This window comes from Eulemur rufifrons, chromosome 9 (genome assembly GCF_041146395.1).
Source record: "Eulemur rufifrons isolate Redbay chromosome 9, OSU_ERuf_1, whole genome shotgun sequence".
Lineage (NCBI taxonomy): Eukaryota > Metazoa > Chordata > Mammalia > Primates > Lemuridae > Eulemur > Eulemur rufifrons.
Genome location: NC_090991.1, coordinates 20680703 through 20706601, shown reverse-complemented (window position 1 = coordinate 20706601; position 25899 = coordinate 20680703). Strand labels below are relative to the sequence as shown.

General features: G+C 47.6%; 1 protein-coding gene across 2 annotated transcripts in view; it reads left to right on the top strand.

The window, feature by feature from the left end:
* The window catches only part of ASIC2 (acid sensing ion channel subunit 2), a 999469-nt gene that overhangs the window by 732397 nt on the left and 241173 nt on the right, over positions 1-25899 (top strand). The window contains exon 1 of one of the 2 annotated variants that reach the window (XM_069481012.1): positions 22327-23034. The exons of the other annotated variant lie outside the window; for it this stretch is intronic. Coding sequence (XP_069337113.1) covers positions 22327-23034 — 708 coding nt within the window. Of the gene's footprint in view, positions 1-22326; positions 23035-25899 lie in introns of those variants that run through there. 2 annotated transcript variants of the gene reach the window in all.

The window sequence follows — 25899 nt, the reverse complement described above, 5'->3', positions numbered from 1 at the left end:
GGCAGGCTTCAGGGAGAACGTTTCAGAACTGAAGTGCTAAGAATTCTTCTGCACAGTGATGGACTTCTCACTTTCTCTCTGTCCACCTGGGGACAAGACGGTGGGTCCTTTTCCTGGAATCCCCATCTCAGAATATCCCAGTTCCTGGAATATATGTGCTCAGCCAAGAAGGAATCGTGTCCTGGGAAAGTCCAGTAGTCTTTGTTAATAGCATTCAGTGAGTTCCCACCTCATGGTCTGGGATGGAAAAAAAAGAGAGAAAAAGAAGAAGGAAATTAACACTATTGTGTCAAAAACCATGCTGAGACCTTCCTATGCCAGCTCCTTTGATCCTCCCTACAGCCTTTCAACAAGGTTTCAATGAGAAAACTGAGGGTCTGAGTGGTCCCATGCTTGTCCCAAGGTTCTGACAGCTAGCAAAGAGTGGAGCCACAAAGGCAAGCCCAAGTCTATCCCTCAAGGCCCCATGGCTCTTCTTTTCCATGACATCGCCACCCACACATAACCACAGATGAAGCAAAACCTTGAGTAACCCACAAAGAATAACATAACCTTTGTGAGAAAACTCCGTTGAGAAAGGGATCACCAATGACAGACAGCTGTCCCTACCTGCTGCTTGCCTGAAATTTCCCATCTCTATGTGTCCAAGTCCCAGCCACAATCCCTCAGTGGAGACCCCTGAGCCAGAGCAGTCTCTGCCACCATCACTTGTGGCTTCTCAGGATGGCCCTCCCCTGCCTAGCTATTCTAGTCCAGAGAGGGAAGAGTCTCTTTCTGCCTAGATTCAGCCAGGAAACAATTGGAATACTTCAAACGGCATATGTAATGGACAAGTACAAGAGAGAAAATATGAGAGCAAGGATTCAAGCAGCTTCACAGAGAAGGGATTTTTTTAGCAAATGTCATGCAGGAGCTCCCCATCCAGGTACCATATGTCGTAATAACTAGAAGGATTTTAGCTCTGCACTTTGTGAAGAAAACACAGGGATATGTAGGGAAAGATGAAGTCCACATTCCTGTGATGAAAAAGATATCCGCTATTGGACCTAATTATATACAACAAAACAAACAGTGGGCTATGATACCAGGTGATAGAACAAGCAATAGCTCTAAAGAATAACTCTAACCACTGTGGTTAAGGACGGATTTTGAGTCCTGTTGGTGAGATTCTCCCACAGGTGTGCAGGGCTGCTCTTATGCCAACTTTTCCCCTTAGGTCTTGTTTACCGATATGGAAGATCTTGAGTTTTTGCCTCCACACTGATTCTTGTGATATTTATGGATATATTTACTTCTCTCCAAGATGCCAAGTAAGTGCAGCTCACTGCTCTTCTCATTCATAGGATGGCTGGGTGGTTCTACTGCACTTGAATTTGTTGATCATAAGTGATCTGCACTCAGGTCCTCTCTGATGTCTACCATGTTGGCTCTAGGAGTGGGTTCCATAATGCTTTCTCTACTGCACATTGGGAAAAGCACAACATGCTACATTTGGCAAAAAAGTCACTTCCTAATTTGGAGTCCATGATGAAATGGAATTCTCCCATTAGGTAGAAACCTGGAAGCCATGACGCTTCCTGTGTCATACGATTAAAAGTCCTGGCAACAGGACTTTCAATGTTGCTACTTATGAATGGCTGCCATTGGGAGCTTGTTTACTGCACACCAGACACTGGTTTAACCAGTTACATAGGCTACTCTTATTTGAGTTATTCATAAAAATCTACAACGTCAGTGCTATTAGCTCCACATTGAAGGTAAGGAGACAGAGTTGGAGAGATTTCACCACTCACCCAAGGTCACATGTGTGGTAGGTTACAGAGTTGATAATCAAACCTAGGTCCTTACGTGCTTGACAGCACTCCCAAAGACCACTGCAGAGTTTGAGCTTTATTCTGAAGGCCAGGGGGGTTGCTAAAGGGTCTAAGAAAGAATAGCGATGTGTCTGAATTTGGCAGCAGCATGAAGAATGAATGGGAATGGGCAGAGGTGGAGAGCATAGCAGTATTCCAGGCAATGGGGTCTTGGCAAAATTAGTGAGAGTGGACACAGTGAGGGAAAGAGGGTGCCTTTGAAAGATATTAAGAGTTTGGATGGACACTTCTTGGCGATAGGCAGAAGAAGAAGTCCAGGATGACACCTGGATTCTTGATGTGAGCAGCTGGGCAGATGGTGGAGCCATTTGTTGAGGTGAGAAACTTAACAGGAGGGTGCTTGGAAGAAAAAAGATGAGAGCTGAAACCAGGGAAGTAGGTGATTCTCCAAAGAAAGCATGTAGAATAAGAAGCAGGAGGAAGAGGGAAGCCTAGAGATGTAGCTGATGGCAGGGAAGTACCTCCTGTCTCTGTTCAAATGAAAACCTCCCACTTTCTTCCTGGGCTGTGGGCTACATACCACCCCACTCCTGCCTGCACCTTGGGGTACTAATAGAGTTGAACTCCCCACACATGGACAAGAAGAAATTCTCTTTCCTTCTCCAAAATTCCTAGATTCTCTGCTCCTAGCACAGCAACAGGTAAACAGGTACATGAATAATCAGCAGTTTCCTGCTTGTGAGATGCATGTGTACTTGGAAGAGACTGGGCTGCCCTGCATTCCCCACCCTGATGAGTACCACCACTACCATCTACCTGCCCCGCATGCCAGTAATTGCTAGGTACAACCAGAATGTACATGGAATAGTACATTATTTAGCAGAAAGATCACAGTCACTGGAGTCAAGACAGACTTGAGTTCAAATCCCCAATTTAATGTGTTATTTCAACTCTCCAAATGACAGTTTCCATATCTATGAAATGGGCTAATTACATCTCGAGACCTAGAAGCATGATTGAGAAGATCAGGTGAGAAGCATACCAGCCAGGGTGGCACCTTGCACACAGCAGGTGCCCAATTAAAGAAGTGCTGTCTCCCTCTCTTGCTTTCCTTGGTCTGGGATGGAATCAGAGCTGTGCAGAGTCTGAGCTTTGTACTGCTCCTCCCCAAGTTGTTTGAACCCAGAGGGGGCTCTGGCAGGTCTGTGTTTACCTAAGTCTGCATCTCTAACCAGAGGCTGCAAAATCAGGTTTTGCCAATTCCCAAGAAAGCTCTAGCCCCTGGATCCGATCAGCAATGCTAAGACAAAAATGCAAACTTTCTTTATACATACGAACATATAGAGGGATAAGAAAAGTTTTCCCTTCAGCCCTCAAGCAATCTTGTGTACAGCAAACATCATTGAAGTCAGCAGGTGTACGTTCCAAGAGAAGACTCTGTCTCTTGGACCCTGAGTAATTTTTCTCTTCCAGAAAAACATAAAAAGAGAGAACAGCTGAAGATATAAGGTCAGGATCAAACCCATGCACAGCCAGTGTCCAGCTTCTTCAGAGGCATTTTTTACTTGGTTTTGAGCCCGAGGATCAAAGTCCAGGCTGTTCCCTCATATCAGCACCACAGTCCCTAACCTTTGACCTTGTTGATGCACATTCATCACCTGAATTAAGGAGGTAATCTGGACACTCAGGATCTCTCTGAAGACGAGACCAGGGCTGCTCTACTTTGAGGTTAATGATCAGCTCAGATGTATACCAGTCTTAGAGAAACAGAAACCCTAGAGGTTATCTAGTCCAATCATGTCATTGTAAAGATAAGAAACCTATTCCCAGAGAGGGAAAATGATTTTCCTGAAGTTACAGGGTAAGTTACTCACAGAGTTGGGTCATGAAGCTAGAGACCCTGATACTCAGGCTCTATGGTATTCTAAGTACTACCTTGCCCCACCCCTACCCCCCAGCATAAATGTCATCTCTTACCACCACAGATTGGGCATGCAGATGGATACCAAAGGGATTCGGAGATGTCAAAACACCCGGGCTTCAATGAATAAGCATCAAACAGTGGCATTACAATAACAGAGCATTAATATTAGAGTAATGTAATAGACTCTATAGTATAATACTGCAGTAATATTATTCTATTACTCGATTTTAAAACCACTTTTGACTGATAAAAAGCATCATCTTGCTTGACTCCTTGGGGTAGGGAGGAGGAGTGATGGCATTCTAGGTATAAAACATCCTCTACAGACAAGACATTCTTCACCAAATCTTTATTTAATGTCTACCACGTGGCAAGCACTGTGCTCAACTTTGACATTATTGTCAAGAATCAAATGGTCTCTGAGATCTCATCATCTGGTGGGGACATAGATACAGGAGCATGTATTGGCATTGTGAAATGATTTGTGCCACAACAGAAGTTCATAGAATGGGTTTTGAGGGATGGACCTGGGGGTGTACTTCAGTTTTTGTGGACAGTGGTGCCATCTTCTAGGATAAGAACTGCAGGAGAAGACGCATTAGAACAGAGGACGAAGGGGAGAACGGTGATGGTGAAGTTGGGGGTGATGGCGAAGGCAGAGGAGGAAGGTGATGAATTCAGTGTGTGACATGCTAAGCTCAACAACCTAGAAGGCATCTGAAGCACAAGGATTCTGTCAGGTGATCTGGCTCAGCTCAGTTTTGGTGGGACCCATCCCACACCCCCTTGGCTGCCACTTTGGTGCATAGCTCCTCTACTCTGCCATTTATGTTCTGCTTTTCAAAAATGGATCGAAATATCAAATCCACTGATGTCCCCTCTTTGTTTTTTAAAAGAGTCCTCTTTTTTTCTTCTTTTACTATCATTTTAATGAGGTTTTTGGAGACAAAAGAGATTATATGTCTGCAGACAATCTACCACATGGAACCAAGAGTTTTAAAAGTCAGAATCTGAGCAGTGAACAAAAGAGGGAGAGGAGGAAGAGAGAGAGGAAGAAGAGAAAGAAGAAAAGAAGGAGGTGATGGCAGACAAAAGAACTGAGAAAAGACCCAAGATACAGTGGTAGAATTGGGAGACATTGGGAATAGAAGAAAGCATTTCAATCAAACAGAATTGATCCCTTGCCACTTCATTATTGCTAGGTGCAATTTACCAGCCCCAAATCAGGGGATCTTTTCAACATATATAGATAGTGGCTACCTCAATGCCAAGCTCCTGTATGGTCCAGTGAGCTCAGACCATGTCATGTCTGCTTGACAAAAGACATGGACAGTTATCCATGAATGGGTTGACAACTTCAGTGAAGCTACCACTCAAGTTTTTTTTTTCCCCACTAAAAAGTCTCTTTACCTTAATTATGTAAGGGATTCATAACGTTATTGATATATAGGTGGTACTGCCTTTTACCAGAAATAAACCAGCCCAACCAATTTTTTGGTGTCATCTAGGTTAAATCTATCAAAAGAATAAAATTGTCCCTTTCTATTTCTTCTATCCTCCTTTCTTCCTTTTTTTCATTTATCATTCATTCATTCAACAACAATACGAGTTCACTGAATACCTACAGTATTCCACACACCAGGCAAGGCTCTGGAACTAGGATTTTGTTTCTGGCTGGGCTGCTTATAGCCAATGCCAGGGAGGTGCTTAAATAAGGAAAGCCAGCAAGAGTTTGGAAATCAGAAAGAAAGGAAATTCCAAGATGAAGTAAATGACTTAGAGTGAGAGAAGATGTCAAAGAAAGAGCAAAGAACATAAAGCAGGAAGTCCTGGGAGCAGGATGAAGCAAGTCCTCTGTAGAGAAGCTGGGCTTGAACTTGGGGGAAGGTCTGCTTCCACTTGAAGATAGGGGAGGAGGAAGAGGTGGTGGCTTAAAGGAATTGCTCATGGTTGTTAAGGTTTCACACCACCTCAATGAAAGACAACAGAAAAATGAGGTGAGGGTCATTGAATTACTTTCCTTAGTTAGCTTGGTTCTCTATCCCCTGCAAGAAATCCCTCTTATCAAAGCTAAAATAAGTTTATTTGTTTATAAAGGGTCTACTATGTGCCAGACACTGTTCAAGGTGTTCAAGATACCCCAGGGGACAAACTCAAGATCCCTTCCTTCACAGGGCTGACATCCTAGCAGAGCAGGATCTACAGCCCTGAGATGAACAGGGAAATCTCAAAAGAGGAATCAACAACCATCACCCAATTATGGGATAAGCACATTGGCAAAAGTTGGAGAGCTAATAATAACCACCACCATTTATTATTCAATAAATATTTGCTGAGTGCTTTTTGGCCTTTTTAGCCTTTTGCGGGACATTTGCATCAGCCTTGTTTACCTGTCCCACTTTCACTTCATCACCTCGGCACCTGGTTAATTGCTACCACTTCTTCATTGGGAGCATCCTGTTGGATCTTCCTTCCCTGTGCCTCCCACATTTATCCTTTCCTTCCGTTCCCTGTCCGCTGTCGCCACCATGCCCAGGCCTTCATCAGTTCAAGCAGAGTAGACTGCAATTGTCCCCCCGACCCATCTCCTCTTTTTCCCAGCTCCATCCATTCTACTATGTGTTGAGAACTAATTTTCTAAAAGCTTCCTGTTATTTATATTCCCCCACCCAAATTTCATGCAAATGAAACAAAAAATAAAATAGAATAAAGTCCTCTTAATTTCCTAAATAATCAAGTGTTCGTGCAGGTGGTTACATGGGTGCACGCGCCCCCTCTCAATCTGCCATCAAACCACCTTTGTGCCTTTCTATGTTCACTCACCTTCCTGTGCAGAGAATCTTCACTTCTTGGCTTCTGTTCACAGACCTGAGCTACCAAACACATACAAATGGAGCCCTTAAATAGATTTCGCACTACCAATATTTTTCAGGTATTGTCATTTCTCCTGCTGGAATGCCTTCCTCTCCTCTCTCTGGTATACCCAGTGTAGTTTAGTGCAAGGAGGAAATGTTAAGTGGAGAGTCCCAGAGCTGGAAGGATGGACTTAGACAAGTCACTGACTCTCTCTGGGCCTCAATTTCCTTATCTATAAATTGGATCGAGGAGACTGGAGCAGCTGATTTTTCAGAAGCTTCCAGATCTCATCTATAATGAAGGGCACACAAGAGTCACGCTCAGCTGCCCATCCCAAGGTGACTTCCCCTTTCTTGATAAGCATGGTGTAAAGAACTAGGGTAACTAGATTCTGTGTTCAAAGTATCTAAAACTATGCCTGTATTAGAAACGTAAGAGCTGAAGCTGACAGATCCATAAATGACTCCTCTATTCAAGCATCTATTCCTGAAGGTAATGACAAAAATTAGAACGTCTGCCTTAGTTACCTGTGTCCAACAAATGAAAGTACTAGCATTCTAAGTGGGCCTCAGACTTTCCTACAACCTACATGTCATGTCAAGGAACATGAATCCACAAGCAAATTCATGTGCCGCAGCCCAACCCAAGCACCAGCCTTGAGACTGAAAGTGCAGGTGAAATGGCAACACCTGGATTTACAGGCTTTCTGAAAGATGCTTATGCTTTCAAAGTATTTCACGTACATCATCACATTTGACCCTCACGAGAGCCAAGTGAGGAAAACAAGGAATCACATCGAGTATCCAGGCCTACCATGCACCAGGCACTCTTCAAGGTGTTTAGGATATACCAGGGGACAAACTCAAGCTCCCTTCTTTCATAGAGCTGACACCCTAGCAGAACAGAATCTATGGCACTGAGACGAATAGAAAATCTTAAAAAGAGGAATTAACAACCATCGCACAATGATGGGATAAGTGCACAGGTGAGAGTTAATAATAACAACCACCATTTATTACACAACAAATACTTACTGAGTGCTTACTATATGCCAAGCTCTGTGCTTTATGTTTTGCATGTGTTACTTTATTTAATACTTTGCTAACCCTGCAAGGCAGGTATTATTATCTCCATTTTTCAAATCAGCAAATTAGGACTCTGAGAGTTTCCGTAACTCCCCGAAGTTCCCCCCACGGCTTGCAATGGAGAAGAGACAAGGGAGTGATTAATCCTGTTTGTAGAAGCAAGGGAGGGTTTTAGAGAGGGGGATGTTGAGCAGGGTCTCAAAAGATGAATAGAAGTTCACCAAGCAAAGAAATCAGGAGGATGCCATCTGGGCTTCAAGTTCAAAGTCACAAAGTTGTAAAAATGTGATGTAGATTTAGTCTGGGAGAGCAAGAGGCTTTGATAGCTGGGGCAAAGGGTTTGTGGGGTAGGAAGTCTCATGAGAGGCTGGTAAGGTAGATGGGGCCTGGGTGAAAAGGGCTTTATAAAGCAGACTTTCCCAGAACTTCTTGGAAGTTTTTCAAGAAGAAAATAGATAACGTATATACAGCTCACTGGGGCAAATGGACAAAGCTTCGGTCCGAGGAGTCTCTGGGGCTCTTGGTGCCCCCAAAGCTGTGAGGATCAATGTCTATACTCCCTGTAACCCACTGTGTGTTTGTGAAGCTGAACAGTAAGAAATGACAGACAATTGAAGGATTTTGAGCAAAGCAATGGCATAATTAGAATGGCAGGGTGGGGAATGGATTGGAGAGGCAGGAAATCAAAGGCAAGGAGCCCAGAAGAGCTGCAAGAACAGGGAAGCTGTCAGCTGTAGACCACGAGGCCGTGGGCTTGAGGAGGATTTAGGAGGTAACATCGACAGCCCTTGGTGATGGGTGGATTATGGGAGAAGTGAGGGCTTAGTTGAGTATAACTCCAAGATTTCTAGATAAAAAAGGAACTTAGAATTCATGACCAAAATACCTCTTCCCCTGGGTAAAACTGCAGTTCCAAATTTAAAAGGATATGTTGTCAATACTTCACAAAGCAGCGCAGACATTTCACATTTCTCTGTATCAATCAATGAGTTGGTACTCGAAAAGGAAAAACAGACTCAAAAAAAGGAAAAAAATAAGCCCTCTAAGGGAAGTTTGCATTCAGGAAGCTAATAGACGAGCTGCATTAACTTCTGACACCCTCAATAAGTCAGAATTCTGTTGTCAGTTACAGCACAAGACTTTCGAGTTCTGTACAACAAAATCCTAAAACGTTTCTGATGGAGACATGAATGTTAGAACTGTTTTCTTGAATAGAATTCCATTTCTCCTTTATTGTTTCTTCTTGCAGGGGAAAAAAAATGTGGTAAAAATTGGTCTGTCATTGTTTTTAGTCTAAGAAATAGAAAAGAGAGAGAAACATTTTAAATACCATGAAACTTCCTTTTATAGAATGACTAAACACCCACAATATAACCCAACTGGCAGCAATGCAACCAATTCTGAATGTTGAGCAATGTATGGAATAACTGTTTGGCCATCACAAAAATGACTAGAGGGAAACTTTTGTCTATAGCGATGGCTGAAAAAATGGACCAACTAGAGAATGCAACCTTCATTGTTCAGACCCTCTCTTACAAAGAAGTGTCATTTTCAGGAATAGCCAGTTAAGGATTTATTTATTCTTTTAAGCACCACAACTTTTTTTTTTTTAAATGGAACCATTTGGTGAAAACTCCCTCTGGAATATATCCCAACCTTTCCTATATTCTCCTGTGGATTATACAGAACAAAATGTAATCTTAATGGCTCAAGGTCACAATGAGTGTGAGTTCCAACTATTGCTTTGGGCTAAAAGACTCAAGACGATTTGAAATGTGTGGAGTTTGCCCCAACAATAAATGACATCACCTTTTAGTCCTTTTATCTGTTTTTGTAGCTGTTTTGTCTTCTCCTTTGTTACCAAGCTTTGGCTATACGTTGTAGCTATCAGTACTCTTGAATGTCAAGCCTATCTTTTTATTTTTTTTAATTTTATTTATTTATTTTTTTTGAGACAGAGTCTCGCTCTGTTGCCCGGGCTAGAGTGAGTGCCGTGTCATCAGCCTAACTCACAGCAACCTCAAACTCCTGGGCTTAAGCAATCCTACCGCCTCAGCCTCCCGAGTAGCTGGTACTACAGGTATGCACCACCATGCCCGGTTAATTTTTTCTATATATATTTTAGTTGGCCAGATAATTTCTTTCTATTTTTAGTAGAGACGGGGTCTCGCTCTTGCTCCGGCTGGTCTCAAACTCCTGACCTTGAGCGATCCACCCGCCTCAGCCTCCCAGAGTGCTAGGATTACAGGCGTGAGCCACCGTGCCCGGCCTCTTTTTATTTTCTTAACATATATTATTTCTATTCTGCTGAGAGCTTGAAAAACGAATAACCAAGCATGTTGGCAAGATTGTAGGTAAAGTAAGAGCAAGTAGGCTCTGTGAAAAGACAAGGGCTCACTCATGCTTAGACCATGCTATGGTATCTTTAGTGCCTGGAAGGCTGTATCATGTAAGGCAAGGGTTGGGGAGAGGATTTTACATCAGTGAAACTGAGTTTGATCTTAAATAAACCACTTGATGTCTCTCAGCCTCAGGTTCCTCCTTGGTACAAAAAGAAATAACAATCCTTTGTTATGATAAATAAGAGCCCTTCATCAGGGCTACTGTGGGAAGTAAATGAAATAATGCATGCAAAGTTCCTGGCACCAGGCTGGCCACATTACTATCCTCAATTAATTAAAGCTATTATTATTATTATGGATTTTGTGACACACATTTTGGCTGCTCAGAGAGTACATTTCCTTACTGGAAGAAGAGCATGATGGGTGCTGAGACCAAGGAGAACTCAAACCGTAGTTAAAGATGGAAGTGTAGTTGTCATGGGGGAAAATGCCCAGGCCCTTCATGCGGTTGAGGTCCAGCCAGCACAAGGGGCACCATTTCAAGTCATCCAGCCAAGATTCATTCACAAGGCAGTAAGGTCTCCAGGCAGAGACAGGGAACGGATGACAGAGACACAGAAATCGGGAAGGACACACAAAAAACACCACCTCCAAGGTAATTCTCATCCAAACACTTCTCCTTTATTGGGGACAGTTTAGCATCTGAGTCAGTCTTTACTATGGTCACTCTTTGATCACTGAGTATCTACCATGTGACTCATTGCAGGGGTTTAGGTTCCAAAGGGACTGAGACAAGGTGAGGACCCTGGTGCAGTCTGACAATGGTGGGGGCTGGAGGAGTCGGAAGCCAAGAGGAAACATTCCAGAGTGAGTACAGGTCAGGGTGAACGTGGCCAGCTGCAATGGGCAGGATCTGTGGCTCACTTTCACTGGCTGGTGGGCAGTGCCAGAGTGGGGGCGTTCATCAGGCAGGCCGAAAGATCCAGGAATACAGTTGGCCCTTGTTCCAGTGAGACCGCTTTATAGAGACAGAAAAACCTTCTGATTCCAATGTGTCTTCCTAAGGTTAGCCCTGGTAAGCTTGCTTGGGTTTTGTTTGCCTAAAATCTAAATAACTGTACCAAAAGAACCTATTTGTTAGTAAACTCTGCCTCTCCTAACTCTCTCCTGACCACTGTGCATATTCAAAGAAATGTTTCTCTAAAGTTGTGATGGGGTGGATGTGCTCTTTGGACCCAGATATTTTTTATTCAGTGCTTTTTGTATCTAATGCATAACATTGGCATCCTCATCATGTTCTTGTCTTAAAATAGCATAATTTTCCAATGACATAGTATCACCACCATTTGCATGGTCATTCCCCTATTGTTGGGGCTGTGAACTGTTTTTAACTTGCCATTTTTTCCCTTTATTATGAAAATCTCCACTGTGAATTCTTTTGTACTTTTTCTTTCCTTTCGGGGGTCATTCCTTGGAGAACACTTCTAGGGTGTGGAATCACCAGGTCAAAGGGTATAAACTGTGTCCCAGCTCTTATTCTTCACCAAGCTTAGGAACTGGCCTTTGTAACTGCAGGAATTTTCAGAAAGCTATTTTGAATCCAGTGTTATGTCTTGGTGCTGTAGGCTGCTGAGAAATATTGAATGAGTAAACTTCAGCCCTGCTGGGCTAAGGAAGGATTGATTAAAAGGGAGAAAGTAAGGCTAAGATCTGGAAGGAAAAAGGAAGGAAGAAAAAGAGAGAGGGAGGTGGGAGGGTGAGAGGGAAAAAAGAGAGAGAGGGAGGGGAAAAAGAAGGAAGAAAAGAGAATAGAAGGAAGGAGAAGGAAGAATGGAGGAAGGGAGGGAAAAGAGGCTCAGTTGAAAACCCGGGGTTTGTACAGATATGTTCCCACTCTGTGGCCACGTGGTGGTTCTCGGAGTGTAATGTCATTTGGATGTGAGAGAGGAAACATTTTGTATGGCCCTCTCCAACTTCCTTGGCCTAGCCTGGCACTTGTTCCCATGGGCATTTCCTTAAACCTGTTCCCAACCAATAGGCTTGTATAGTTTTAGCTCTGCCCTGATGGCAGCGTCACACCTAACTGGGAAGAACGTAGCTCCCAGATCTACAGCGCATACTGAGAACCTGCTTCAGGCCCAACAAATTCTGCTTCCACTTCCTTCATCTCCCCCAAGGGTTTTTGCAAAACTCTGAATTATGCTGCCACCCACTGTGTCTTTTCTCTTTCTAAATTCTCCGTTTTCCCTTTTCTAATAATTACCAATATGTCAGATGCAGACCTGGGTTGGAACTCTGGCTCTGCCACCTGTGTGGGACACTCTGTGTGACCCCAGGCAGGTGATCTTACCTCTCTGAGACTCTTTTCCTTCACCCGGAAAAGGAAGCTCAGGATCTGACACTAGTAAAGTGCTCAGTGAATGGCTATGGTGGGGGACTGTGGCCATTCATGGCTGCACCTGTGCTCAAACCAGCACCAGAGAGAATCAGACTGGAAAGCTAAAGCTTCTGTGCTCTCATCTGTAAAATAGGGATGACATCACCCTCCTGAGTTGTCCTAAGGAATCATTACATGCTGCATGTCATAGTACCTTGTAGGTACCTGGTTGGGCCTCTGTGTTACCTCCCTCCCCTCCCCCCACTTCCTTTCTGATCCTTTACTGTTTGGGTGACCACGCAGGTCCACAGGACTGCAAAGGAATGTGCTAAATCTCTCCCTTTCTGCTGCTTCTGCGGGTGGACAGGGAAGATAAACTGGGGGTAGAGAAAGCTGAGGTAGTGGTTTGGCCAGGTCTTTTATAAGAGAAAGAGAGTAAACAAACTGCTAGTGGCTGAGACAGAGGAGAGCTGTGGCAAGGAGGCAATGCAGCCATCCTGAATGGAGGCTTTGGACAAATCAACCTGGCCTTAAATCTCTGAGCCGCTGCAAAGGGTCTGTCCACAAGATAGATTCGGGGCTCGTTTGTTAATGCTCCCTGAAGCCGAGGTGAGAGCCAGGTGAGCACCAGTTAAGGGGACAGTCAGGGAATTGTGAATAAAATGCCTCATTCTACCTTGGGTTTTATATTTCATTAAATCCTATTTTAACTGCATACCTTTTCGTCATCTGAATGGATGGTTACTGTTGGAGAAGGTGATTATGCTTAACTATTTTAATGAGAGTTCTGTTATGTGTACAGGAGAGCAAATTGGGTAGAAAAGTGTGCAAGGCTCCATTTCTCTGCTAACTTTACGGCCATGGCCAAGGTTACAACCAAGACACAGATGTTTAAACTGAGAACACAGAATAAGGTGATGGTAGGGAAGAAATGCTACGGGAAGAAGGGAGATTAGTTGTTGAGGCAGCCTGAACCTAGAAAGTAGATGTCACAGATCAACAAGACACCATCGGGAACACAAAGGCCCACATCAGGAGGAGGACGTGGACATCGTGGAAGAAGAAGAGGACCTGGACGTCCTCAATACAGGGCTGTGCTGGTGTCGTCTCTGCCCGGCTCAGATCCTAGCTCACAGGTTGACCTGTGTGAGCAGAAGGGCAGATTTCTCTGAGTTGGGGGTGAGAAAATAAAAAACAAATAGAGAAATTCAGTGGAAAACAGAGATAGCTCTCAAAGCAGTCAAGGGGAAAAGACCTTTCCCCCGGACCCTCCCACCATGCTGTGCTCATCTCTCATAGAGCGTTTATCATGCTTTATTGAAATTGCCTTTCAATAATTAATTAATGTTTAATATTTAATATTTTCTTGCCCATGTCCCCCCATAAACTGCAAGCTAAGGCAGGGATCACATCTGGGTAGATGTATTTCCACTGCCAAGGACAGTGCCTGACATCCATCAGGGGCTCAATAAATATCCACTACAGTCATCACTTCCAGCTAATTATAGCCACCTTAATTAAGACTTCATCCTCTAGAGCCAACCTACTTGAGTTTGAATCAACCACGGACTGGACAAGTTACTTATCCAATCTCTGCCTCAGTTTCCTCCTGTGTTAAAGAGCTATAACGGATGTACATTTTTCATTGAATTGCTGTCTGGATTAAATGAATTAATCCTGTTCATTAAGCAGTGTCTGACATATAATTAGTGCTCATTCAGTGTCAGCTACTGAATGTCATTATCACCATCACCATCACCATCACCAGATCAACTTCTCAGGGACCAGGGACAAGTCATTACATTCTTTACCTCAATATCCTTCCCAAGTTCAACTGCATGCTTGTTAAGATCAATTTTGGCACTGACACCTGGAGGTTCTCTCCATGGTATGCTTTACCCACTCTATCTATACGTTAGTTATAGGAACTTCTGAATCCCAAATGGCTTTCTCTGCCAACCAATGCATATCTGAACTATCTTTCTAGACCAAGAAGAGTTATATGCTCAGGGCACTCAATTGCACATGTGTGTATTATAATCAGCCTAAGGAAAATATGACCAGAAAATTAAATGCTAGGCAAGTACATAACAACGCACTTCAGAGGCAAACAGAAATATCTTTATATTACCTGCTGTTTGAGATTATCCACATGAGAGCTTGTTTCCATTAACGTATCTAGCAAAGGGTTCAGGAATAATCTGATCATGAGATGGCAAGCTCTGTGCATCACCTTGTCATAGGACCTGCTGTCCTGTTTGGATGGGAGAGCAGGATAATGGGAAATGAGAATTGAAGGAAAATAACAGAAGTTGCAATGAGGTGCCAAAGGAAGGCAACCAGAAAATGACTAAAAACACAGAAAAAGGGGTGAGAAGAACACAAAATACAATTACTCTAGTCAACAGCACTCACTGTCGGAAAACATTTGTGTAAAGAAAAGGAGGGCATATGAAGATTATGTGTGCATATGCATATTCATAGAGTACTGAAAGATCACACACAGAATTGATGGTATTGGTAGCCTCCGCAGAGGGAAACCGGACAACTGGTAGACTGGGAATGGGATAGAGAGACCTTATATTGGATATCTTTTGTCCTTCTTTAAACTTTTTGAACCTAATTGTAACTACATTACCAATTTCAAAATGGATGTTTAAAAAAAATCATCTCATAGGGTGAGCAGAGCATAAGTTGGAAGTTGGAACCTGGATTCTGGCTGTGCCTATGTCAGTATCAACTCATGTGATTTAGAGGAAGCGTCTCCCCTCTCTGGACCTTGACTTCCTCCCCTGGGAGTGAAAGGGTTAAATTAGATTTTATATCCAGCTCCCAACTTTTCTGGATTCTCCAATAAACAGGGACCACAGTGCTTCAGTGGAGCTGCCTCCATCCCTGCAGAGTGTGAGCCTCCCGACTCTTTTATCCTGGACTGGGTCCTTCCAGCCCATGATCTTTCTTCTGGTGGCCATGGGCCCTTATTTGACCTCATATGCCTGAGACTTGCTTGTGGGAGAAGAAAGAAGGCTGAGAGCTTGAACTCTAATAAAGTAGGAATAACTGAAAAAGCAAAACACTGTCTAGTGAGTCTAAGAAAGAGCCCAGAAGAAGAGAGAACTCAAAGAGGCCAAGTGTGTACAAGAGAACCATGGAGTAAGAGGGAAAGGCAGCGGAGATGCTGAGCCACGTGGAAAGGTAAGATGGAGCAGCAATCCCACTGCCAGCTCCAGGGTGGAAGGGAGAGAGGGATGTGGAAGAATGAGTGTGCAATGAGCTAAAACCACAGCAGAGAATTCTTCTCACTTTCTTTCCACCAGTGCAAGAATCCCTATCATGACTAGTGGACATTTGCTCAGGTCTTATAACACTGTGGCCACCTCTTGGGCTCCAGACACCACCAGTAGCATGGGCTAAAAAGGTATCACCACTGCCTACACCACCAAAGAGGGTTCTTGACCTCCATGCAGGAAAGAATTCAAGTGCAGGGTCACAAAAATTTATTAAAGACAAAGCATAGAAAATACAGTACGCTCTCAAAGATGGTGTAAAGCGGACTGCACCAAGAAGAAACAGTACTACCCCAGGGTTAGGGTGTGTTCTTTTATGCTAATCCCTAATAACATGCTAAGCTGTGGGTGGAATATTCATGGGTTTCATGGGAAAGGAATGGAGGGTGCCTTGAACTGGGAACCTTCCCCTTTCTTGACCTTATAGGGTAATCTTCAGGAGTTGCCACGGCATTTGTAAACTGTCAGGGCACTGGTGGGTGTGATTTTTACTATGTTAATAGGGTAATGCATTTACGGACACTGTTGCCTCAACTGTGTGCATGCCCCAATTAAAGGAATTCCTCCTTTTACCTTAGAAAATGATGTTATGGCTAAAGTAAAATAACTAAAGGGTTCCTATTGGTTATATTTATCTTAGCTAAGCATATTCACATTCCTGTAGCTTTCTTATCCTATTGGCCTCCTCCCCTGACCCTTGCCCTAACTGCCTGCAGGGTATCTGGCTCCTGTCTCTAAAGGGCCTCTAGGCTTCAGGCAGGGGTTGGGGAGAGAGAAAGGGGAGAGAAAGAAGGGAAAAGAGGAAGAGGAGGAGGAGGAGGGAGGCAGAGTGACAGAGAGCTATGGACACTGCAGAAACAAAGACAGACAAAGAGAAAGGGGGAGAAACAAAGAGAGATTTAGGATCACAATTACTTTCACAAAAGCCCACGTGTCCCATGACAGCAGTGAACTTTAATATTAAAAGTAGCGTTGGCTCTATCACCATTAGCAGCATAGTCCTAAAGGATAGTGCACTCGGCATTCTAAGCAGGGACACCAAGAATCCATCATTACTGTCCTGTTCTCTGCACCCACCACCTCCATTAAATCCCAGAAGAAAACCCCCCAGAAAAAAGACCAGAAGCTAGAAGGACCAGCTCCAGAGTGAAAGGGTTGGTGCGCCCCTACTCCACTGGGCTGGAGCATCACGTTGGAAGGATTTTGGCACCCAGGAGCCCATATCAAGAGCAGAAAGCACTGGAGAAACGGTTGAAGGAACTGGTGACATTCAGCCTGAAGAAGAAAAAACAGTCTTGAAGACATCACTGGCAGGTTGACTGCTAGAGCCCCTTTCAGCATGGAAGTACTCTGATTCTACAAATCATTTGAAAAGTCTCCACGTGAAGGAAAGATCAAACTTATTTTGCGTGGATCCCCAGAGATAAATTAGGAGAAATGGGAAAAATTCACAAGGAGACAGATTTCAATTTGATGACAGGAAGAAACTTTAAACAAGGCAAGATGTTCCAGAATAGAATCGCTTCCCAGTGCACTGTGACTGCAGAATGTTGAGGGGTTCCTACAGTGGGTAGGAAGGAGGATTATGTAGTATCTCAGATGTTTTCCAATTCCAAGCCCCTGAGTGGTAGGGATTAGGGGAAAACAGGAACACTGGGGGCTCTAGTGAAGACTGATCAAGCCAACACACGTGTCAGCTCCAAAAAATTGTATTACAAAAACAGAAAACCATGTTGATTTAAATCAACCTTCCCCTCTCAAACAAACTCATTGCATGGGAGAAAAGAGCTTATAATTGGTGGTGGTGGTTCCACCCCAGAATGCAGGCTGGCTGACCGGAAGACCTTTCTGCCACTGCACACAAACATCACCCAGAATGCCAGCATGCCAGGTGAGGGGAACAGATGTTTTAGAGATCAACGAGCAATGGGTAATTTTCTTAAAAGCTTACAATTGGGAAATCACAATGCTACGTTCCAATTTCTTGCTGGAGGGGTTATGTGGGTCAGCAGCTCCTGCACTGCCTCATGAATATGTTTTTGTAGCCTAGGGAGTGAGTCTGCCAGAATGGGCCAACTAACTCACATGAACTGTTGTGTCCGCGTAGCTCTGAGAGCTCAGAAGGCGTGGGCTAGGGTCTGAGCACACAGGGGCTGGAGCCAGACTGCCTGCATTCACAGCCTGCTCTCCTGTTCGGTGACTGTGTGGCTCAGAGTGAGTAACTTAACCTCTCTATGGTAAGGGCTCCTCCTCTTTGAAGTAGAGAAAATAATAGGATTCACCTTGCAGGATCATTTTGAGGATTAAACACTTAGAACATTTATGACACCTGTTTTTAGCATGAAACACTTAGAACACGCCCTAGCACTTAGGAAGTCCTGCATTATCATCATTATTATTATTTATCACAATACTTTTCAAAGAAGCTTCATGTGTTCATAATAAAAAGAATAATTATTAGTCATCCATGGAACTGAAGTTGCATTAAAGCTACTAATAATAACGATTTATGGAATCAAATATCCTGTATCAATTTAAAGTCTTATTTACAGTGTGATTTATTTTATGTCTAAGCATTCTTGTTTGCAGTTTTAGCACATGGTTCTATTCATAAATCTACAACATCACATTTGGAGTAATTATAAACAGATTTTAATCTACCAAAAAAAAAAGAGGTATGATGGAGAGGGGAAATCTTGGGCTTTGGAATGAGTTAGAGCTGGGTTCCAATCCTGTGCTCCGAGGCTTTGGATCCACAGTGGCAAAAAGAAAGCCAAAATACCTCTCCTGCAGGGTTGAAGTGAGAAATCAAAATATATGCATGTGCCTGGTTCGGTGCCTGGCATATAGTAGTTGTTCAAGAAATATTAGTTCCTTTGCCTTCTTCTCCCATGTCAGTGTGTTTCACCCATGTGTCAGGTAGCATAAAGAACATGCCACATATGTGTGCCATAGAGAGAGCCATCAGTCATTGCTTGGGGTCACTAGCCACTCCTGTGTCTGTCTCTGGATTTCTGTGCCAAGACCCCTAGGGGCCTATGCAAGACACCCCTCCCTTCCCGGAGAGAGCTATCTTCTGGAGAATTAACAGGTAAATCCATGGCAGGGAAGATGCTCAGTTAATCACAAGTAGCATGTGTACCTTTCAAAGGGAAAACTGCCAAGAAGAAAAAATCCACAACCACTGAAAAGCCAGAAATGTAAAATGTTTTAAAGGCTTTTTCTAAAATAGAGCTTTCATGCCACTCCAGAGTTATGATACCGGAAGATGCCACATGCTTGTCCTGGCTGCTTCCTCAGTAACTGCACTGAGGTCACAAGGTCACCTCACCTTGGGAGGGACATGGGTCACTGTGGCATTCTCTAGACCCCTGAGACCAGGCTGGGAGCACTGGAGTATGAGCTTTGGTAAGGGGCCCCAGGACAGCAGGCAGCTTCAGAACCTTCACTCCAGAGGTAGCAACAGACATCTTCAAGGAACCAAGTCCGAAGCAGAATTTTAGCAATGCCCACCTGAAATAGTTTTTCCCCAGGTGAAGGAGAAGGGCCTCAAGGTGTGTGTGTGTGTGTATGTTGTGTATATATGTGTGTTGTATGTATGTGTGCTGTGTGTTTGTATGTGTTGTGTGTGTATAGTATATCTATGTGTGTAGTGTGTTTGTGTGTAGGTATGGTGCATGTATATGTATGTGTAAGTGTATGTATGTGTGTAGTGTGTATATGTGTGGTGTGTGTACATGTGTGTTTGTGTGTGTGCATTTGTGTTGTGTGTCGTGTGTATTGTGTTGTATGTGCATAGTGTGTGTATGTGTGTGCTGTGTGTTTGCATGTGTTTGTCCATGTGTGACGGAGTGGATGTGTGCATGGGTGCGTGGAAGATAAGGGGCTCCCAGGTCCTCTCCTCGGATCCCAGACGCAGGGAGCTGCCACACTGCAGGGGTGCCCTCCAGGTCAGTGGGGAGGGAAAGCCCAGCCAGGCCCCACTTCTTTCCCTCTTGGAAACCGGCTGCTCTTTCAACAGATCTGGCCTTGATTCGTCATTACAAAGTGGGTGAAATTCCTCTCCACACCCAGATCTCTCCTCCCCCAAGTCTCTTGTCCCCAAAGGACAAACTTTGGTCCTTCCACTGGGATCCCCACCAACCCTCAGGGCCCTTCACAGTTTCTCTACCCCCATCAAAGTCTACTCTCTAGGAAATGTCTGGGAAACTCCTTTATTCTGTGGAGTAACGGGGCTCAGAGTGTCACCTGTCCTAGTGAGATCTCAATGAGACAATGATGTGGGAAATAGGGGTGGATTCCTACCCTGGCCCTCCCCCCCCAACCCCTGCCGCAGGATTCCAGCCCTGCCCTGCAGGTGCCTGGCCCAGAGAAGGAAAGTGGAAGGCCCTGTGGTGCAGCTTTGGGGACCTGGGTGCTGAATCCAGCTCCACCACTTAGAGGCTGCGCGACCTTGGGCAGTACTTGGCCTCCCTAATCTCACCTATGAAATGGAGCTGGCAGTACACTACATACCTCATCCATCGTCCCAAACAAGTCAAGGCAGAATAGTTAAAAGGCCAAATCAAAGTGTCCAAAAGCGTCCAAGGGTTAGTGGAAGTTCCTGGGCCCATCCAGGAGGGAAAGGTGACATCATCAGCCAACCAGTTGGCTGCAGGGTCCCAGCGGTGGGTGTGGGAAGGGTGGAGTCTCCTGCCCATGGAAGTCACACTCCCCCAGCTGTGCTTGGCTACTGGGCTGGAGCTGAGCAGCAGATGCTTCCAGGGAGGGGGGGCTGGGGCACACACGGGAAGTTCCTAAGAGGCAGAGGGGAGGGCTGTCCCACTGAGCCTAACCTGCCAGAAGCCACTGTGGCCAGCACTTCAACACACATGCTCATTTACACACATACACGCAAAACACACCACCACACAACACATCCAAAAACCAGGATATCCATCCACACATCAATGCACCCATTCATACACAGCACCCACTAAGTGTTCACATACATACCCAGAACATACATGCGGTCATAGACACTCTATTCTACACATACTACACACTCTCTAATAGCCACAGTACTGCACCGCAGACAGGCTCAGATTCCAGAGTTTCCCAGAAATGCTCATTCACACATACACAGTACACATCCTACACTCAGTGCATGGCACCACACTACACGGCTACTCGCTCTCCCTCCAGCCCATCTCACACACTCAGGAGTCCTCTCACACCCGTCTACACGCGGCCCACATAAACACAATGGTTCTACTATTCCATATCTCTCCCACGAGCCCGCACACCCAGGCACATCTGTGCAACGCATCCCCCAACCCGGCCGACGCCAGCAAGAGGCTTCCTGGTCGGTGTGCAGCGGCCACAGTGGCCAGGAATTAAAATGCAGCGAGGAGGAGCCGGGCGCGTCAGCACCGCGTCTCCAGGAGCGCAAGGCGCACACGGCCGCCGCCGCCCCGCCCGCCTCGAGCCGCCGGGCCAGCGAGCGGAGGAGCAGGTGCTCGGAGCCCAGCCGCGCCAGCGTCGCGCGGCCGCTGCCCAAGTTCGCCCGGGGCCCGAGGAGGATTCTCCCGGGCAACCGGGAGAGGAGCGCGAGCCGTCGCCACTGCCACTGTGGGCTTGGAGTCTGGAGAGGAGAAGGGCGCGCAGAGCAGTGAGTCCGGGTCACCCCCCGGAGGTGTTGCCAGAGCTCCGCAGTCCCCAGCTCCTGGCACCGCCTGGACAGAAAGGAGAAGAGGCAAGGGACAGCAAGGCCGGGCTTTTCTGGAGACGCGAGGCACCCGGGAGAGCTGGAGGAAGAAGCGACACTTCCCTCTGGCCAGCAGCCTTGAAGGGGCCCGGCAGCGAACAACCTCCCGCAGGACGCCCTGAGAAGCCCCCAGCCCCAGGCGAGAGCCGCACATCGCAGGGCTCGGCGCGGGACTTGGGGAGCATTGGCGGTCTTGGCCGGGCGCAGCCCAGGGAGCAGTGAGAAGGAAGGGTCCTGGAGGGAAGGGAAAGAGGACAGCAGCCAGCAGTGCGACCACTCACCCCAGTACACACCCACCCTACCGCCAAGCCAGGAGCAGCCGTGCGCCTCTGGGGGCGCTCGTGCCTTGGCGCCTTCTCTCCCGTGTCCCAGCACCGCTGGGCTACGGGCCGGGCTGGTGGGGTCCCCGGGGATGTCCAAATCAGGCATGGTGGCCGAGTGGCCCCTCTGCCAGGACCAGCGTAAAAGCTGGGGTTAGGCGGGGCAGGGGGGACTCAGCTCAGGGTCCCCCGGGGTCCAGGACGAGGGGAGGCGGGTGCAACGCCCAGGGACTGGAGAGGCGGCTCCCAGTGGGGCCCCTCCAGAAGTAGTGCCCGGCGCCGGGCATCCTCCGGGAAGACTAGGGGCCAGGAGAGCCTGGGAGGCGCTCGGGAGAGGCCAGTGCCAGGGGCGGCGGGCCGAGGCGGCGCTCAGTCCCGGGCGGGCGCCCGCGGAGGCGGCAGCGGCGGCGCCGGGCGGGCATGCCGCGCCACCGGAGCTCCTTTCGGGCGCACGCTTCCCTGGCGCGGGCTGCGCGCGGCTGCCGCTGCTGCTGCTTCCACTGCTGCTGCGGACTCCCATGGCGGCTCCGCCCGGCCGGGGCCGCCGCCGCTGCCGCCAGCCGCGGGCTGAATGAATGAGCCGGAGCGGCGGAGCCGGGCTGCCCGCGGCCGCGCTCACCGGCCCGGGACGCTTCCGCATGGCCCGCGAGGAGCCGGCGTCCGCGGCGGTGGCGGCGGCCGGGCAGCCCGGGGGTGGCAGAGGCGGCGAGCGGGCGCTGCAGGGGCCGGGGGTCACCCGCAGGGGGCGGCCGTCGCTGAGCCGCGCTAAACTGCACGGGCTGCGACACATGTGCGCCGGGCGCACGGCGGCGGGGGGCTCCTTCCAGCGGCGCGCGCTGTGGGTGCTGGCCTTCTGCACGTCCCTCGGCTTGCTGCTGTCCTGGTCCTCGAACCGCCTGCTCTACTGGCTCAGCTTCCCGTCGCACACGCGGGTGCACCGCGAGTGGAGCCGCCAGCTGCCCTTCCCCGCCGTCACCGTGTGCAACAACAACCCGCTGCGCTTCCCGCGCCTCTCCAAGGGGGACCTGTACTATGCCGGCCACTGGCTCGGGCTGCTGCTGCCCAACCGCACGGCGCGCCCCCTGGTCAGCGAGCTGCTGCGGGGCGACGAGCCGCGCCGCCAGTGGTTCCGCAAGCTGGCCGACTTCCGCCTCTTCCTGCCGCCGCGCCACTTCGAGGGCATCAGCGCCGCCTTCATGGACCGCCTGGGCCACCAGCTCGAGGACATGCTGCTCTCCTGCAAGTACCGCGGCGAGCTCTGCGGTCCGCACAACTTCTCCTCTGTGAGTTGCCCTGCGCGCGAACCCGCTCCCGATCCCCCTGCACCCCACTCCCTGGGAGTCAGGAGGCCCTCCGTGTGGCCCCTCGGGGCTGTCCACCAGGCCCCTCCTTTGCGGTGTCACCATTCCAGGATGCCAAGGTGGACCCTGCCCTTGGGTCCCCTGAGTCTTCTCCAGGTGCGGGAACTTGGACTTAACTGTGGGAGGAGTGGCCTCACCCCAGTGGCAGCTGTCCAGGCCCCTCTCCCAGAGTTCAGCCCGCACACCCCTCTCTCTGCTCCTTATGGTCCTGTCTGTGCATAGTCTTCTTCCCCTCCCGCCCTTGTCCCCAGGCCCACAGGACTCCAAGCGACTGCTCTGTGTCTGGGGTGTAGGGATCTTAGTGTGGGCTTGTTGTCTATGGGAAAACCAATAGAAAGCTCTTTAAAAACGAGCCATCAGCAGAATCAGGCAGAGTCCCTGAGCAGGGTGACCACCCTGAAGAGCTTATGGCTTCAGAGTTCCAAAGCACTTAGGGTCTACCTAGGAGGACTTACGAGGAAACTCCCGGAATATCGACCAGCACTGACGCTGTAGACAGCTTGGTGGGAGAGGCAGCAGCAGCCTACGGCTACTTTGCGCTGAAGTCTTGAGCAGCCAGGGGAAGGGAGTAGTGGTGGGCTGGGGTGGGGCCCTCCCCTAAGGTGTGAGTGTGGGGCTCTGGTCTGGAGGAATGCTCTGCAGCACGGCAGGGTGTGGATGCACACAGCCGGGGCCAGGAGAAGCTGTGCTGGGGGTTTGTAAACCATTTGCTGTGCTGGTTCCCCCTGCCGTGGGTCTGGATAACGCAGCTGTCCGACAGAAGGTATCTGCCTTGTGCAGTCTGCCTTGGAGGAGCTCTGATGCCAGGCCCCAGCATGGCACAAGCCTGCCCAGCCATTCGTGTGTAAATGCCCCTTAGGTGGGTTTGAGCTTTTCCACTAGTGCAGGGAAGGCTGGTGTTGTGTGTGTGTTTATTGATAGAGCTCTGGTGGTGATTTCATTGGCCCTGATTCATCACTCCTGACAGTCTCGTTTCTGACAAAGCTTTTTCTGGGATGGTAAAGAGATTCAATGGTTCCAACAGGTGTTGGCATCATGTCCGTCAGCCGAGGTCTCTCATTGGCTGGTTGGGCTATTCCTGGTCTAGGATGGCAACCTGGCTTCAATCTCGCCCTGCTGGTTTCACTTTAAGCCTGTAGATAGATGAGCTCTGAATTATCCACTCCCCAAACATGCCTTGTTTTCTGGGCTTTTCAGCTGGCCTTAAAGGACTGTCTCCCTGGTGGCTCCCTGCAAGCAGGAGGTGCCATTAACATATGCTCCTAAGTAACTTCTTCCAGAACTTCAAGCACAATTTTGAGTTCCACAAAGGTGAAGAAATGAAGGTAGTGAACTCTTGTTATTTATTGTTCATTGGCTGACCGCTAATTAGCACCCTCTAGAGTTAGATTGAATTTCAAGGTTACCTGCGAGTATCAGCAGGCCCTAGCTCCAGCTCCAGTGTTATAACACGGCCCATGAAATATATTTCTGAACATCTGACTGCTGCTTTACAAAGTGTGTGGAATTGCATCCTAACAGCCATGTGCACTTTTGATATTCACTACAGCCCTGCATTAGCAATGAGTCTTATTCTCATTTTTTAAATGAAGAAAATGAGGCTCTAAAAAGCTGTCCAATGCCCTGAGCCAGCAAGTTCTGGGTCCAGCTTTGCATACCACCAAATGCATTACACAGAAGCCACAAGTATCGCTGCCTCTCTGACCTTGGCCGTTTCTTCTCTCAGAGGACCGTTGGGTAGGACTCTTGTTCCCCCCACCTCAGTCCTATCCCTCCCAGGGGAGGGAGAGGGGAGAGCAGAGCTACCCTAGGTGGTCCAGGTGTTCAGAGTCTTGGCAACATGTTACTGGGGCGTGCAGAGGACGCAGTGCCTTCAGGAGCCAATTGACTTCAACCAATGTGGCAGACACAGCTGTGAGCTGGGTGGATCAGTGGTTAAGGAGCTGAGGAGAGTAGGGTCATTCCCACTGGGGCATGCCTTTCTCTTACCCTCCTGTACCCTGCCTCCCTGCGTCTGAAGGGTTTTCAGGCACACACTCACCCAAGCAAAAGTATTATCTCCATTCCCCAAAGGTATGTGGTCCTGGCCACTCTAAGTGACCCCTAGTGACTTTCCATCATGGCCCTGTCCTGGGAGTTTGCAGCCCCTTAACATTGTATGCTGTAGGTTTTTCCGAGGACCTCTGAATTAAAGTCTTCATCTCTCCATCTGTAGAAGCCAGAGCTATTTTGGGGGAACCCCAAATACAGAGCAGGCCTATCAGGCATATCTTCCTTTAACCACCCTGCCCTGTCTCAAGTGTTTGTCGTCTTTGATGGAGTGGCCTTGTAGTGGCCTAGAATATGAACTCTCAAGCTGCACTGACTGTGCTCAAACCCTGTGTGCCCTTGGGCAAGTGACTTAAGCTCTCTGCCTTTCAGTTTCCTAATCTAAGATTTCCTATTGTCCGGTGTCACCCACATCAAGACCCGTGGCTTAATTCCTCTAGGGAACACCAGTGAAATGCATTTCCGATGAGAACCAGGCCATTTCTGGATATTTATTCCTTTTGGGGGGAAAGTGGGAAGCAGGATGCCAAGCACTGCCCAGACACCTGTGCTGCCCCAGTCCTAAGAGGACTAGTGCAACAGGTGAGGGACAGGTTCCAGGGGAGACCTTTGAGGGATGTGCCAGCTGTCCCCTAGTCCCACTCAATCCAGTTAGCACCATGATGGAGATCGAACCAGCAGGGGAGAGGGGTGTCTGGTGGGTCTGATTTTCTGGGCCCACTCAGGATGTATTTATTC